General features: G+C 52.3%; 3 protein-coding genes across 3 annotated transcripts; 1 reads left to right on the forward strand and 2 right to left on the reverse strand.

Moving 5' to 3' along the window:
• Positions 1–1157: 1157 nt before the first annotated feature.
• Z519_02340 (homoaconitase, mitochondrial) lies at positions 1158–6198 on the reverse strand (the record flags this gene model as incomplete). Its single annotated transcript, XM_016760097.1, has 8 exons — positions 1158–3563; positions 4356–4603; positions 4681–5051; positions 5098–5287; positions 5348–5394; positions 5450–5544; positions 5610–5873; positions 5926–6198. The coding sequence occupies 8 exons, from the start codon at positions 6196–6198 to the stop codon at positions 1158–1160; spliced, it is 3894 nt and encodes a 1297-aa protein (XP_016623618.1).
• A 3103-nt stretch (positions 6199–9301) lies between these two features.
• Positions 9302–11000, forward strand: Z519_02341 (uncharacterized protein; the record flags this gene model as incomplete). Its single annotated transcript, XM_016760098.1, has 5 exons — positions 9302–9602; positions 9679–9785; positions 9901–10057; positions 10196–10428; positions 10656–11000. The coding sequence occupies 5 exons, from the start codon at positions 9302–9304 to the stop codon at positions 10998–11000; spliced, it is 1143 nt and encodes a 380-aa protein (XP_016623619.1).
• A 1011-nt stretch (positions 11001–12011) lies between these two features.
• Positions 12012–13435, reverse strand: Z519_02342 (uncharacterized protein; the record flags this gene model as incomplete). The annotated part of the gene is made up of 5 exons (XM_016760099.1): positions 12012–12748; positions 12804–13013; positions 13068–13178; positions 13236–13292; positions 13351–13435. The coding sequence occupies 5 exons, from the start codon at positions 13433–13435 to the stop codon at positions 12012–12014; spliced, it is 1200 nt and encodes a 399-aa protein (XP_016623620.1).
• Positions 13436–17487: the final 4052 nt, after the last annotated feature.

Raw genomic sequence — 17487 nt, forward strand, 5'->3', positions numbered from 1 at the left:
GGTGAGATCTGAGGTGGTTTGTGTCGCGCCAACTGCGAGGCCCCGTCCCTCGGCTGGCTGGCGCAAGAGGTTCAGGGGTGTGGATTGTTTGAAGCTGAGAGGGGCACAAAGGCCGTCTGGCACACGGCAAATGCCCTGGGCAAGGAGTGAGCGATATTGTGGGAGATACTTTTGGGCAGATTTTGGCACCGTAGTATCGTGGGGTTGAGGTCCTGTTTCCGAATGTACCTGTACACCGTTTCAGTCAGCGTGCAAAAGGCAACAGTGTCAATGCGATGCGATGGAAAAAGGTGTTGAGCCACGGTGAGTTGACCGACGCCTCCCAAGTAGGGCGCAGATGACCCGAGGATTCAAAAGTAGCACGCGCTTAGCATGTTTCTGGAATGGCACGGGGCTATTTTGGAGCATCAGCCGCGACCGCGAGTGGCCAGCAGCGAGTCTGAGGTGATGTTTCGGATTGTTTGTGCGAGTGTCATTCGTGGGCAGGCTTGCGCATGTTGTAACAGTTAAACAGCACAGCCCCAAGAAGCCCCTCGGAAAGTGGGTGCCTGTGGGGGTTTGGTCACGTGGACGCGCTCGCGGTTCGTGAAATTAAGCTTTTTCATGCCAAGCCGCTCGCTAGTAATTCCCTATTCGGTCCCCTTCCCCTTTTTGCCTTTTCCTTACCCCCTCTGTCCTTCTCACTATGAGCGAGCTGGTACACCGACTGCCGAGACCTCAGCTTGTGATGGTCGTGATGATGTATTCGCCTCGCACGAGGAACCACGATGTCTACTTACAGTCCACGACTAGTCCCCCTGGTGCAGTCATAATGTCTCACATTCGTCAACCAGTGGACCACGCCATCATTCCGTCGCGGCTATCGGGGTCACTCTCACCAGCAGTCTCCCGCTACTACTGTAGACGTTCGACGCTGTAATGTGGCTAAAGTGCAGACGGAAGTATGTTGTTCCAGATTGTCTGGTTGGTAAAGTGCGGCCAGCTGGCGACACGGCAGCCATCACTGCATCCGTTTCTACTGTTGCGCCGACATGAGTGTACCAAGTATATTCATCTTGCATGCGGCGATTTCTGCACATCCAGGGCTGATGAAGCTGATTCCACTGCATGTGCAATCTCTGTATTACCTTATCTATCGGGCTGACCGGATATGTTCTTCATGCAGCAATTTCCTTCTGCACCCATTTTTCCAGACCGCCTTTGGCGATAATCTCTTGCACATTCGGGGGCAGCTCTCCAACCTTTTCCGTCCATCTCTTACCGTTGGCACCCTCCGTTACTTCGATCTGGGATTTTTTCACATCCCAGACCAACGTCCATCCGGTGCGACGCGACAATTGCTTTTCTCGGGGCTGTGTCGTAGCCGGCGGAGGTGAGTCGAGACTCTGCTGCTCTTCTTTATTGCCCATTGGCTCTGTAACTTGAGTGGACGGCCGGGGCGTGTTCAAGTCCGAGAATGTTTCACGGAGTCGTCGGATGAGCTTTGGCACCTCAAGACCCATCAAGCCATTGTTGATACTGTTTCGCGAGAAGATGTTCCCAAAAGAACCGGCAACCACCAAAGGAATCTTTCTGGCTAAGATTGAGGTCGCTGCTTGTTCGCGTGAGCTACCGCATCCGAAGTTGAACCCTGACACCAAAATGTCTCCTGGTCTTGCAATCGAGGAGAACTTAGGGTCATAATTCTCCATACATACCTCGGCCATCTTCTCAACGGGCACATTGTCTTGATATGTGTATTTTCCGGGATAGATGCCGTCGGTGTTGATGTTGTCTGCATCACAGAAAACAATCTCTCCTTCCACTTTCTCAGGGAATCCAGGATAGACTTCAGTTGGGCCTGACGTGGCTTCCGCCGATTTGCCCTCCCCGAATGTCTCCTCAGCGGATTCGATCATGCTGTCCAGCTGGTTGATAATCTTCTGGAATGCTTCATCCGCAGTGATCATTCGATCCTCTTCTTTGACGCCATCGCCCTCACCACAGATGACTCCAGACCACCCTTGGGGCCTCTCGTACCAACCAGGACCACTGATCTTCCCGCTAAGAGCACTGGCGGCAACGACTTCGGGGCTTGCGAGGTATGCCTTTGCTTCGGTGCTGCCCATGCGACCTTTGAAGTTTCTATTCGTGGCACTGATACCGACTTCGCCAGGTTCTAGGAGGCCTGTTCCCAACCCAATACAAGGTCCACACCCTGCTGGAAGGGTGACGGCACCCGCATCAATGAGAGTCTGCCAATCGCCGGCGTCTTCGGCTATTTGCTGCTCAGGCAGCGAAGCTGCAGCGATGTAAAATTTCACGCCTTCGGCAACTCTTGGGACTTTCCCGTCATTCTTTGCTGCTTCGGCCTTGAATACCTTTGCCGCTGCAGCGAGATCGGAAGCGCGCGAATTCGTGCAAGATACCAAATACGCCTTGTCGACTTTGATATTTTGATCCTCCAGCTCCTTCAATGGTGTTGCAACCTTGACGGAGTTAGGTCCAGACACATAGGGCGCAAGTGTGCTGAGGTCCAGGTACAGGTACTTTGCGTACTGAGCGTCTCTGTCCGCAGCGAGCTGGTTGCCGAAGAGTTCATCCAGTCTTGCATGCGAAAATCGTTCATTTACGCCCCTGCCTTCGGATGCATCCAGCGCGGACATGGTGGCCTTTGAGCGTAGCCAGCCTTGTAGCAAGGGATCCATAGGGAACAGTCCAGACAAGGCACCCCATTCCGTGGTCATATTCGCGATCGTCAAGCGAGCATCAATGGGTAGACTTCGAAGAGTTTCCTCCGATCCTGCAAACTCTATTGCATGATTGAGAACATCATCTTTGTCAAACAACCCACATAGAGCAACAATCACATCTTTGCCAGTGACGCCCTTGGGTAAGACGCCAGTAAAAGTGACCTTTGCCACCGGAGGGATCTGCCACCAAGTACGTCCAGTAGCCCAAATACTGGCGGCATCCGTCCGCACTACAGGGGTACCAAGGCAACCTATGCCGCCATACATATTCGTGTGACTGTCACTTGCAACGACCAACGTCCCTGGCCACGCGTAGCCTTCCTCCACCATGATCTGATGTCCTATGCCCCGGCCAGCAGGGTAGAAGTCGACGCCTTGCTTTTTGGCAAACTCTTCAATTTGGCGGTACTTTGTCAGATTCTTCTCCGACTTGTTTTGCACATCGTGATCCAGCGTCATCACAACCTGCTTCGGATTCTTCAGCTTTGAAGCTCCTATCGACATGAACTTCAACGCGACGGGCCACGAATTATCGTGGGTCATGCAATGGTGGGGTGCGATCGTAACATAGTCGCCAGACTTCACAAATTTGTCTCTGGGCAAGCCCACAGCATATTGCTGGACGATCTTTTCTGTGAGCGTCTGGGGCACTCTTGAGGAGGTCTTCAGTGACAAGAGGATGGCGGCTGCGTTGGAATCCTCGAGCTGTGCATGGAATACATCCTGGCAGCGTCGCGCCGTTGTACGAAAGCTCCGACTCTGCGTTAATCGCGCTGGGATGGGCAGACAGATGGCCCGCGAGGTGCCAGTCCTGGTCAAACGCAAAGAAAACTGTCGCAGAGTTAGTCCGCTTTGTTGCGAAGACAAGCTTCAAAGAGTACCGACCATCCTGCGCCGACAAAAAAATAAATGGCGCACAGAACGATTAGCTGGCTAACATCTTCCTCAAATATCTTCCACCTCAAAAAGCATTCACTAGGGGGAACGGAGGGTATATGAGAGGCGATAGGCGCGAAATGATCTAGATGGACGGAGCACAGAGTATTTGTAGCGAACCCGGTAGAGTGGAAAAGCAGCACCGATGTTGGAGGAAGAAATCTCCAAATTGCTACAGCAGACATATGATTGGATGATCCAGTTCGGCACATCACCGACGAGGCTGGGCGAGGCTGAGCAAGGCTGAGCAAGGCTGGATGGCTTGCAACACGAGACTCCCGAGGTCCGGAGGAGGCAGTAACGTGATTATGAGCAAATGGGGGCAATTCCAGATTTCGGATTTCAGATTTTCCCCATTGCAATTGATGATAGGAATACAAATTTAGCTAGATTAAACCTCTCGTATCAGAGGAAGTGCCTCCACTGTCACGAATGCAGTGTTCTTGTCTCTTGAGAGGCCGACTGGATGACGGGCAGCTCTAACGGATGCATTTCCAGCAGTATAACCACCGTGTTCAAACTGTATTGTTTGATGCTCTGTTGCTATGTATATTTTATATAGCGACGCTTAGCCTCTGTAAACATATCTTGCCGTCTATCCCTCGGTCTAAAGCCTGCAATTCCTTTGGATGCGTTTGGAATCGGATTTCAACCCCAAATGGTCGACCTGAGCTCAATCACTCAAACGGTGTAGCGGAAGAAAGTTGCGTTATCGCCCTTTGCCCTCTCCGCGGCCTTGTCCTGGTCGGTGTATTGGTCTGGCGATTTATACTCGCGATTTCGACGGGCGTTTTCGCGCCGAAGATAGGTGGTCATGAAGACCTGCAGGCACGTGCTCATGGTGAGCAGGCCGATCAAGATGGCGTGGCCCTTTGTGAACTTGGGAGAATCGGAACTAAGGTAAATGAATCCAGAAACAGCGCCACCGAGGTTGCCTAGTAATAGTTACCGTCAGAGGCGAGTCCAGCTTGCGAGGCATATAGGTCTTCCGACCGGGAAGGGGCAGCCTTACCAAAACCAACATGCATTGCAATACCCACTGCCCTCTTAACGGAGCCACCGATATTATTGCCATTCCAAGCAACACCTTGGGGAACATTGGGATAAATTCCCGCGACGAAGAAGAAGCACCCAGCATATTTGACATGAGGGTTCTGGGATGAAATGAGTAAGATAAGCCCAAGAATTGCTGAGAGGTTAAATCCTATCATGAAGAGTCCACGGGTCTTGAGCTTGTCAGCGGCATAGCCTCCGGTGATACAGCAGAAGCAGGCCACGATATAGGGCGGCACTGTCATGAGCTGAGCTGTCTCGTTTGTGTAGCCCAAAGTCTTGACGATTGTTGGCAAGAAGAGGGAGACAGAATACAAAGGCGTGTAGATACTAGACACCGTTAGTAAGGGGAGATCGGCCGCAATAAGTGGCTTACCCAATAGTGATGAACATATGAACCCAGATTTTCCAGTCCTTAAGTGCGTCCCAGCAATATTTCATGTCGAACTCATCGGCGAGAGAGCTTCGGTCTCGTTCCAGGCGTCGAGTCACTTCGTGTTTTTCCTCCGGAGTGAGGAACTTCGCAGTGGAAGGATAATCGTTCATGGTCCAGAATGCAATAATGGCTGATGACAAACCCTTTAGCACACGTACTTTCCCACAATCTTCCACCAGCCGCTACTCACCAATGGCAAATGTCAACAGGCCTTCGAGAATGAAGAGCCACGACCATCTGCACTCTGGTCAGTCATCTACATAGCACAACACGCGTCGCGGATTACACATACCCAGATTTGCCACCAACCCCATCCATTTCGACGATTCCACGGGCCAGGAGACCGCCAAAAGCCCCAGCGGCCGTAGCTGCAGAGAAAAAGATAGCCTATTAAATTTGTAAGAACAGGGCACAATGGAGTAGACTTCGAGTAACGAAGCTGCCGTACTCACCATTCTCAGACCACATTCATGGCGCTTATACCACATGGTGATGTAAAATGTCACTCCAGGAAATAAGCCTCCTTCCGCAATGCCCAAAGCAGCCCGAGCAACAAGAAGGCCTGCAAAGCTTTGAACAAGACCCATGAGAGTCGTGCAGACTGCCCATGTAACCATGATAGAAGGAATCCAAATCGAAGGTCGTGTGCGCTTCATCATGAGATTGGACAGTGGCTCGACGAGGACGTAAAATGGAAAGAAGATTGCAAGAGCCACCTGAACAATCGTAAGTGACAGATACGTTTGCAGAGGGAGAAATTGAACAGACATTGTAGTCCAAGCCTGACATTCCAAGATCCTTCTCTAGGCCAGCAAGTCGGGCGTTCCCAATATTGGTGCGATCGAGGAAGCTGAGAAGATAAAGAAGTGCCAGAAATGGGAGAAGTGTCCAATCAATCTTCCTAATCAGCTTCTTCGTAGCTTTCACGTCGAAGCCCAAGTCTTGGGAGCTCGAAGATGCTGATTCCAGCATCTCAATCTTCGTTTCGACAGCTTTGCTGTCAGGGCTCTCGATGGAGATCTCAACCTCTGTGGGGCCCATCTTGTTCTTTTGCTAGGGATACTAGGAGATTTGCAGTGTGTTAATAAGGAATTTTACCAACCGGCCGGGTCTGTGTAACAACAGCCGCGGGTAGAAACCGTCTCAGGAGACTGTCAGAGAACACAAAAGGACAGGAAGCCACGCAGGAAGTTGAGCAGGTAATCTGGGTCAGAGCGGACAATATATAGATTTGCAATGCAAGCTGGAGAGTACGAGCGAGGGCAGCAGTCCACTTCCCCATGTAACAAAGTCCTGCTCCGCATTCCTCCAGGCTCTCACCCCAGATCCACTCACGGCCTCTCAGTGAATCCATCCGTTTTGGCGACGGAAGGGGGAGGAATCGATTCTCAACGTTTTTGACCAGGATTTGGTGCTTTGTTGATTTCGTTGTCCGGACAAAGGGAGATTCAGGAAGAATTTCTAGGCAGACCAGGCATGTGTGTCCAAAGTCGTTGTTGTCGGATCCGAATGACGGCATAGCGGGATCTACATGTGCAACGGGAGAAGGATGGAAGGAGCGACGTTATAGGATCATCTCTCGTATCGAAGATGCCGCCAGGTACTGCCGAATGGTGTGTTATCCTTGGCACACTGGGATTGTTCGACAAAACCAGGTTGGGTTCGGAGGGATGGACAAGAAGATCTCCCGTAGCGAACCAGGGGCTGTAGCGGGAGTAACACAGATGCTACAAGCCCCTGAGTTGGTAACACCAAGTATCTGGTGCGGAAATGCCGCCGCGCGGATAGATAGCCCCTGGGACAACCATGGGTTCGTCCAACCTGTATTTTTTGGTGGAAACTACATGCAATGTCAGATGATCGGTCGAGAGGAAGGCTACACATGGTATTGGAAACAAGAACCCAAAGCAGAATTGCTCAGCCTTGGCTTCTAGGCAGACGGGCGGCCATGCGTGGAGCATGTGCTGATTCAGAATGGCAAAGCGAGATAACGGTTGATGTCTATCAAAAAAATAAAGAGGAAATGTAACCCCAGATCCCCGAGTGAGATCCTTAGTGGTGTGCCAAGGGATGCCAAGATATAGTGCCAAGAGCGGAATGGATTCAAATTCCGGACTATGCCAGGCATTCACCGGACCGCTATCCGGTGGCCACATGTGAAACCAGCAGCCAAGCGTTCCCAAGAAATAGCCAGCACAAGCCACCACCCGAACACGGCGGTCCAGAACGCCTTCATCTCGAATTGCCTTGGACCGGTGTGTATGATGAGAGGTCGACTTGGTACTTTGGTTTCGCTCTACGTGGCTGCGACACTACCAAGCGGAGAGCTCGACCCGTGGGGAAGCAGTCCCTTCATCCGCCCCTATCACCGACGTCCCGGTGAACCAGCGTCTCACTCCTGCAGACCAGAACCTACGTGGAAGCCCTTGGACTCTGATCTCTAGAAAGCTTGTGTCTACTGTTCACATGCCATATTAACCAATTGTTTCCTCCAGATGTATCAGCATAACCAAGCCAACATCATGCCACTATGCATCCTATCACATCCGACGAAAATTGTTGAGCTGTTTTTAGACCCAGGGGTGTCGAGGCGTTCTTCAGATGTCGCCATAGCCTAGATTTGCTGCAAACCAGGGATTCTTTTGCGAACCATGAGCAGGTACCGCGGCATTCGCCAAATTCCCCCGAAAGAAGACCGTAGATGTCTCCTGGAATTCGGTCTCGTCTCCTGCAAATCAGCCTGCGTGGTCGACGTTGATGGTTTGGTAATATGGGTTCTGCAATGTCCTGGTACTGCGACAATACACCCATTTAACCCGGTGTTATTCCAGTGTCTACGCTTTACGGAAATCTTATCTATGGTAGATCCAATCATCCTATGGCGTCTGTATGTTCAGTTTTGCTCTCACTTGATCGCCACATATGCGTTTCCTCGCCTTGCTTTATGGTCCCTGGCTGATAGAGCAGTTTTCGAGGCTTGATATCAAAGAGATGCTATTTCATACGTTCAAGGAGAGATATGGTTCTATTCCCCCCCTGCCACGATGCAATGAACGCGAACCACCCGACCACCAATCAGAGATCAGATTGCACAATCCGTCCGTGTCTCCACGGCCGCAGGCTTCAAAAGCGGGCGGAAATGGTATGAGGATTTCGAAAGACGGAAATGGGTCTTCGTGAGACAACTATCCGAGGGCAAACATGCTGAGTTCTGCGAGGCCTAGTCACTCACTCGAATGTTGGCAAATGGGCAGACTAGATCAAGGTATCCGCTAGGAACTCGAGGTAGTTCATCCATACCCGTTCGAATTTCTCCGTTGCTAAAAGCACCCAGATTCTGCCTCGCGGTGAATGGGAAGCATGGCCATACTGACACAGCCCAAACGACCCATATTCATCGACAAATCTGGCATTCCCCTTCATTCCGCACAAAGAGGCCTGAACTCTCTGTGAGGAATGGGCGTCTCGAAAGCATCTTGCTGGAAGGGAATAGGACTCGATATTGGTTGATGCCATTAAAATCTGTTGCGCGAAACACATGAGCTTTCAACCATATGGGCTGTTCCGTTTGGTAGCGGCTGAGTTGACATGGGAATCAGCCACGTGCTTCGTTGCCCTTTTGGCTGTCACTTCTTGTAAAAGAGACTCCACACGAACTGCATACCAGAGCTTTGAGCGTCTTCATAACGCCCTTGGGAGTGGCCACCAGTGTTCCATCAGATCTACCAAGCCACGATCGACCTGCATAGAGTCCACCCGAGTCCACTCGACGTAAAGGCACTGGCGGCTAGGGCTCGGATCGGCATGGAGACCGGGAACTCTGTCATATGCAGAACTTATACTGTGCTGAGTGTGGCTTGAAGGCCCTCCACATTTTGTCACCCCACGGAGTATCTCCGTGCGGCTGAATTACTGGCTGAATTTAGCCGGAGCATGTAGGGAAATACACTTCATAACATCATGCGACAATGGGCCGAGCAGCATCAAAAAGAATGAGGGACTAAAACACAGCATCTTTATTACCAAATATATCGGTAACGGCAAACGAAGTAACCGACACAGATCCTGGGACCTGCTTTTTGAAAATCCCATCACATCCACTACAACAATCTCGACACACTTGAAGTGGTAAGGGTGATATCAAATGGAGCCAATTCGTCTCGGCCTCATAGGATATGGCTTTTCGGCCAAATGCTTCCATCTACCCTTCATCAACGCGTGCCCGGACTTCAAAGTCGTCGCTTTCTTCCAACGAACAGGGGCACCGACGGATCCCAAGAGCGCAGAACCCGGTTCACATTGCACGGTCGACTATCCTGACGCCAAGCACTATCGAAATGCAGACGAGTTCTTTGCCGACAAGGACATTGATGTCGTGATTGTTTGCAGCAAACAGGATACGCATGCAGAATATGCCGAGAAGGCTTTAAATGCTGGAAAACACGGTATGATCTTCTAGGCCTTCTTCTTGGAGCTATCTGAAAGTGAGAGGTTTCTAAACCTTGTCTGCGTGTGAAATAGTTGTTGTGGAGAAGCCCTTCACCAGGACGACAGAAGAGGCCGACCATCTCATCTCCCTGGCAAAGGAGAAAGGCAAGATCTTGACAGTCTTCCAAAACCGAAGATGGGTAAGTCGATCAGATCATCGCCATCACCTCGGCGACGACGCTCCCCCGTTCCCTTCTCCTGAGCGAGTATCTGCAGAATATTCTGTCCCTGATGCCGATGATTTTGACTCTGTAGGACAATGACTTCCTAACCCTCCGATACCTGCTCGACAAAAACGCCTTTGGAACCATCAAAGAATGCGAGATCCACTACGACGTCGACTTCCCATTTTGGATGAGAGGCATGAACAAGAAGGAGTACTCGCCGGGAGACGGCATGACATTTGGTCTAGGTATTGTGTTTTCTCCTCTCCGTCTCTCTATCACACAGCCTTCCTAGTCCCCTGCCCGCTCGCGCGGCCTAGAGGACGAACTCAAAACGAAACGAGGCAATTTTTCTAACGTGTGACCTGCCGTGACCCTTTTTGCAGGAAGCCACACCTTTGACCAAGCACTCCTGCTCTTCGGGCGGCCCAAGTCCGTGACGGGATTTCTGCGCGTGCTTCGCGGCGTCGAGAGCGAGATTGAAGATAGTTTCACGGCCATCCTACAGTACGATGCGCCGCAGCAGGATCTGCTAGTTACGGTGAAGACGATGGTGGTCTCGACGATGAAAGACCAGTTGAAGTACTTCATCAGAGGAACGAAAGGGTCGTTTGTCAAGGTTCGTTTCGCGCCTGGTCGTCTTTTTTCTACTCCTATCCTATGTTCCACTCCTTTCTTTTTGCCCACTCATCAACGGGTTCCCAAGTCACTCCTACCCCTGTCCCTCCGTACTCCTTTTCCGCCCATCAAAGAAAACCTGCTGTATCAACCCCGTCAGCATAAGTTACCAACATGGGCTGAACCTGAACCTGAACCCAAGCTGACACGAATGCGACATGCATATAGCACGGCACATGCATCCAAGAAGAACAGATCCTCTCGTCGCCGTCCATGTCCCCAACAGACCCGGATTTCGGCAGGGAGCCACCGCACCTGTACGGGCTGCTGACGACAAAAGGTGAGCCCGCGTTCGACCACGCGCACCAGATCTACGAGCCCGACTTCAAGCTCCACGTCGGCCGCTATCCGACAATCCCGGGCCACTGGCTGGGCTTCTACGAAAACCTCCGCGACGCCGTCCGCGGCAAGGCCGACATTGCCGTCAAGCCCGAGCAGTCGAGGGACGGGATCCGGCTGATTGAGCTAGTCAGGATGAGTAGTCAGAAGGGCGAGGCTGTCGAGTGGCATTGAACGGCTGCGGCAGTGGCTGCGATGAGACTGGCAACTATGACTACGGGGAAAGCAGAGAATCATCAAGCCAAGTGAAGCAATCATCTCAAAGCTGTGACATGTGAATGTAGAGTTTTCCCTTTGCAAGACAGAGCAGAATGAGCAGATGAGCAGAAAAAGGGGTTATAGGATTCGACTGCTTTCAGTCTCTGTAGCCATAGTCATCCGCCAGTACCGCTGCCTATATAATCCCGTCCACACTGGTCTTGCCGGGCTGTTTCCCACTTCCTCAAAGGACTCCTTTGCAACCCAGTCCTCCCTTCCAGTCCAACGCAGTGAATGTGCAATTTTGACCTTTCCACAACCCAGAACGAAACCAATAACAAACAACCAGCATCCAAGAGCAGCCACAATTACGCGATGGAGAACGTCCCCCAGATGCAACTCCCCTAAAAAACACTGGTGCCAGATATAAAAGAAACCCTCCTTCAATCCCTGTTTCGAAAAAAGGATCCCAATCTCACCAACCACCCCTTCCACAACGCCATGCTTTCACGAGGGGAATGTCGACACTAGCCATGTCCATCTGAACAGCACAGAACAACTGCTCCATTTTGCCTGTTGCAAACCCCTCCCACGGCCCGTACCAAAGAAACCAATTCTTTCTCTCCATTGCCACCCGCACTTCGATGCCATGGTCATGACTCCGAAGACTAACCCAATGTCCATAGATTCCCTCCTTCTTCCACTTTTTGGTAATCGAGATGTTGCCCAAATCTCCACCCCTTCATCACCTTACAGCCCTTGGTGAGACCCAATGACCACCCGCTAAACGACTGACAGATCGCTGCAAAATGATCCCCATCCTCGTAACACGCTATGTGGAAGCATCATGAAGACCCCGACATGCATAACGAACCACGAGCACTCCCACCTATGCAATGCCCTGTACACCGAAGATATGCTTCAAAAGGCAACACAACTCCGCGCATACAAAACATGTCATGTCCAGGTCGTGTCTTCATAACTCATTCAACCCCATACTGAGGTCGTACCGATTTTGTTGGAACCCCAAACACCGCTGCCTGTGCCCCAAGCACCCATTCCGGAGGTCGAAGACTCCTTCTGCGCATTTGAATTCGAGTTCGCCGACCCCGCTCGATCAGCATTCTGTTCATTCGATCCGAACCCGTATCCCAAAGAAGAGGGCAGGGGGGACGTCGTGCGCTTATTAATTGACTGGTTGGGCGCCTGTTGGACGTTGGGACGGCTGCCAATTGGCCCCATGCCGCCACTGACAGGCGCAGTGGTTGACTTGGAAATCTGCCGTGAGTGCGATGACTCTTCTCCAGAGGGCGGTGTAGGTGCCTTTCCAGGAGCTTGAATGGAAGTATCAAACGTACCGAATCCTGACGACGTTTGCGCAGATGGAGACGTTGCTTTTTCCGCACGAGAGGCTTCCTGACCCGAAGACGTCCCCTGAGCGCCCGATTCACCTTGCGTAGTTTGCCCTGGCACGCCAAAGGGATCAGACGTGCGGGGTGAAGGACCACGAGGGGCCCCGGGACCATTGCCAGAAACAGCTCCAGCTTGATCTCGACTGTTGCCATCCTCAGTGGAAAAGGGTACCTGTCCTACGAAAGCAGCGGGGTCACCGCCGTATAACGCGCGATGTTGACGAGCAATCAGCTCCCGACGGCCTTCCTCACTCAAGGTGCTAGGGCTCATTGAACGATCCGATTTGTTAGACGACATTTCTGCCAGCAGACCTGTTCTGAGTCTCAGTGCGGTGCTCTGTTCCACCTCCGTGCACAGGGAGCTTACTCCGATTATACTGCTGCTCTTGATGATAATTGCGGAGCTCGCGTTCTCGCTGCGCTGCCATCCTCCTTTTTGCTTGCATCATCTGATCGGCGTCCCCATGACGGCCTTGATGCCTTTGCGCGGCGTAAAAGTTCTGAAGATTCGAACTGGGGTGCGGTCGTGAAGGGTCGAAGTCACCAATGGGATGGCGGCCTCCGTGCATCCGGGGACCTGCATACGATCAGATTCTCGTCCACGGCGTGCAGATGCCGGGATAGTACGCACCATACTCTACCCCTGGGCGCAATGGACCAGCTGGCATTGATCTTTGTCCACCACCGCCACCGCCATAGAATTTGCCACTCTTGACAAGATTATCCATAGCTCGATCCACCTCTAATTTCTGAAATCAGAACACTTCGAGTGACAGTTTCTGAGTGACAGTCAACGCACCTTCGAATTGCATGGCAAAAGCATTGCCGTCTTCGCGCTGGGAGGTGGAACTGGCACCTGAGATGTGACTATTAGTACCTAGCACGGTATTCCATGGGGGTCCGGCGTCACACACCTGATCTCGACGGCGGAGGCGGCTGCTCCCAAGAGGGTTGCCGAACCGGCGCCTGCCATCCTTGAGGTTCATAGGGGAACGCCATATTTCTCAATTTCTACCCGGCCCCTCTTTTAACAGAGTCTGAGGCAATCCACCAGTCGAGATTGTGTGATCGACCGAAATGAGAGGGAATACCCGCAAGGTAAAGACTAGCTATAGGACCGATGAGTCGATTAGGCGTTGCAAACAAAAGGCGACGATTAGGCTGGATGCGACTGGCCAAAGGATCGAGAGAGGAAAACGTGCAGGTTGGAGGGAAGAGGGGTTGGACATGTGGTGTAAGTGTGCGTGGTCCGGTTCTTTGGTTTTTTGGGGGGGAAATTCTGGTACGTTGGTTCGGCGCGAGGATGTGGGTGGGGAGAGCGTTCATTTTTCTCGAGGGATCGGTTCGGCCGACTCGAGCCAATGATGGCTTCTGTGTAATCGGTCGAATTGCCCCGGTGATTGCCACGGGAAAGAAATGCGATTGAAAGAGTGAGATGACTTACAGATCAACCCAGAGCCGAGCTCGGAACCTCGCAGGTCGCAGTCGCGGTCGCGGTCGCAGTCGCAGTCGCAGTCACAGTCACAGGTCGCAGGAGGCAGATGGCAGATGGCAGATGTCAGTACCGCGCAGGATAAATTGGATGTGGATGGAAGCCCACACTGCAGCGGCAGGCGGTAGGCTGCGGGCGACACAGGCAAAAGGTAAGAAACGAGGAGGAAGGGGACAGAAGGAAAAGAGAGCGCAGGCGGAGAAAGATGGAGAGAGGGTTAAAAAAAAGTTCTGCGATGAGAAGCGAGAATTGACGTTAGCACCACCAACACCACCAACACCACTTGCAACAGCCACCCACTTGGTGCCCATGCACCCACCACTTTTCCCGGCCAAAAAGAGGGCGACAAAGGAAATTCGCAAGGGCCTCCAGAAGGCAAATAACCCCCACGACTACGGGCTGCTGGGCTTGAGGACCACCTAAAATACCTGCCCTCCCCTACCTAGCTAGTTAGGTGAAGAACCGATTACCTAGGTGCCTCGCTCTCCTAAAGGTTAACTTTGTATGTTGTCCCCCTGTTTAAACACCTACCAACAGTGTTTACAGGTACGGAGTACTCGGTACCCAGGTAAGTAACACCCTCTTCATCTTGCAATCCCTTTTCCTCCTCACTTTTCCTCTTCTCCTAGCAAGCAGTCGGCTCCCTCTTCCTCTTCCTTTCTCACGTTTCTTGCCGGAGAATTGCTCAGTGAGACAATTGCTAGGCGCAGGCGGGTCATCCCCGACCATCAACTACCCACAAGCTAGCGATGACCGGCTTAAGGCTGGTTCACTGGACAAGCGGCAATGCGAGACCCAAAGAAACCCCTTCGCACAGTGTACCTGTGCGGAATCCTGTAAAACCCAACTGAATTGGCGAACCTCAATGGCGGCTGCCCCCCTTGAAATCGACCCTCTCTTGCGAGTATTCCAGGCGAACCTTGATGAGGAAAAGAAGTCGAAGCCGAACAAGGTCCGTTCCTACGAGTTACTTATTATTCCATCGCCCGACCCTGTCGAAGCAAATTGTCTCTCCGTGGTGGAGACCACTGGAATGACCGGTAAAATTGTTCTGAGTGTTCGAGGTGGGGGACATTTGGAAGCATTACGAGTACGGAGCATTTACTTTGGTCAATTTCCCTGCCGACGGCCGCCTGCGCTCGAGTCAGAGATTCACTGGTACCGAGTACAAGCGCACGAGGAGAGTGTTCCAAAAGCACCACGACACCGACGAAATCAAGCCGATGAAGATCCTATGACGCAAACGAATGCAGGAGACACTCTTTCCCGTCCTGCCCGAGCCCGTCTTGACCATCGATGGCTTGTCTGCCCCTCAATGTCTGAATGGTTCCAGGGCCCTGCACGTTAATTACGAGCATGCGTCTACCAATCCGAACCTTCCGGTTGACGGGGGATGTCTGGGATGTCCCACTCACGCTTTCGAGAAGCCCTGACAACAGGATATTGCCAACCAGTCACTAATCACATGGGCGACGGGGTCTTGGGTGATCGGTCCTGTGTCATTCTCCCGAACTGGCATAGGCAGAGCTGAAGACTGCCCTTAAACTCATGTTCGTCACGCTTCGGCTGTTGCAAAAGCCCGCAGAACCACCTAGCCATTTCATGCAGCCATCCTTTTTCGTTCGTCGCACGGGAGGACAGAGTACTGGCCAACCCCCCAAGCACTGGTCTGTCCAATTCCAAGATCTCTCAGATTCCCAGAAATTCCCCAGCTCCTCCGCGTGATTCGATCAAATTGGTAACTTCTCGTCCTCAAATTTCGGGATGTTCCACAAACGATCGAGCGGCATGAGTCTAGAAGATCTTGTTAACCATCAAAAGACATGTTAGGCGAGCATAATGTCAGGCTCGAGGCGCTTTAGACCAGCATGGAGCCGAGCCCCAGGCGCCCACAAGGTCATAAACAGCCTGGAGAAATATATAAGGATCTCCGTCTCCTCCAAACGTGGTAGCTGGCCGACCGGGAGAAAAGAAGGCATCTGGACACTGAGACTCGAGTGCACGCGTGACGCACAATCTGCCGCCTCTGATGACAGCCGAGTCGACTGGTCAAGAGCAAAGTCGGTATGGCGTCTCTCGTATCCGGAGTACTCTGTGCTTTACCACACAGTTCTGGATCAGGAGGATCATTGAAAAAGAAACCGCCCATACCTTGGATTCTGGCAACGGCGGGACCATATTACAGAGTATAATAGGGCGTCCTCGCCTTCGAAAATGGACCTCCTCCGTTGTCGAAAGACATAGAAGAGATCAAAATTATCATTACAAGAATAGGCGCGGAGAGAAATTGCTGCTGGCAAAGACTCCCGTGTCCTGTCCCAAGTATGGAGTAGTCCTGGCTCCGTACTCAGGCAGGTTGGGCTCAAGCATAGCACGGAGTATCCTTCCAAATGTCTCAGGGGTCATAGGCCGGTTGAGTCAGCCCAAATTGCGGAGGAGGGCGCCTGGTCTATAATTGGCACCGGGGCAGCTGTTGCGGTCAGAATCTCAAGACAGCATCTCGAATCACAAATTTTGCATCCAGCTCGCAGGAATATGCAAAGGCTTAGCATCGCTGACCCCAAGACGGCAGTGGGATCCAAATCACCTCTTTCCCAGGATGACTTTGTCCAGAACGAGTAGAAAGGATCGAGAGCGCCTTACCCAGTATGCTCCCGCCGGTCGCCTCCAGAGCCAACATGGTTCACCGGGCTGTTGGGAATCGGATGTGTGTAGCGAGCATGATCTGGAAATTTTTCGCATTTGATTCCTGGCGGTGACCCCGGCGATGCCGTGTTTGCCTTTTTGATGGATGACCAGCCTCTGAAACAGCAAAGAACGCGGTGTCCTGTCGAACGCGACGCGCTAGTAGAAATCTGACAGGTGCATATATATATATTCTTGGAATAATGTATAGACAACCGGTATATCACACATGCCGCTGTGAAAGACGGTCAGAATGAGGCAGCGCAGAGCTAGCACCGCCAGGCAGGGCTTGGAACGGTTGCAGCAGACTTGGACGAGCAGTGCAGCGTCCTCGTCCTCGTGGAAAATGAACTTGGCTGGGCCCTACCCGGCCATACCCTGCTTTGCCTCTGGCTTGTAATGCTGTGTAGCGTAGCTGAACTTCCCGCTTCACCGTTGTCCCAGGTCAGCAAGGGCAGCACTGCGAAAGCCCGTCACCAGACCGGGGTTTGTTGGATGAAGGTGAAGCTGAAAGTGAGGATAGCTAAACATGGTAACAGATGTAGATGGGCCGATTGCTGCTTGCTGCTTGCCGGTAGCTGGCAAGTGGCTGCTGTTTGTCTCTTGTCACTGGGTTCACAGTTGCTCGAGACCAGTATTCGGCACGAGGAGAAACAAGGGAGTCTCTCAGCCGTTTGTATTAAATTGAAGCTTGGCACCAACGGACCAGAAGGAGGGCATTTTTTCTATGCTGGCTCGTTGGGTGACCCACGAGCCCACTAGCCACGGGGCGTTGAGTGCAAAGACTGTTCGGCGGCCTTCGCACTGCTCCGTCCAACTGCTACTGCTACCCCCGGACTGCTACGGGCCACCCAGCACCGGCACCCAGTACGAG

The sequence above is a fragment of the Cladophialophora bantiana genome (genome assembly GCF_000835475.1).
Source record: "Cladophialophora bantiana CBS 173.52 unplaced genomic scaffold supercont1.3, whole genome shotgun sequence".
Classification (NCBI taxonomy): Eukaryota; Fungi; Ascomycota; class Eurotiomycetes; order Chaetothyriales; family Herpotrichiellaceae; genus Cladophialophora; species Cladophialophora bantiana.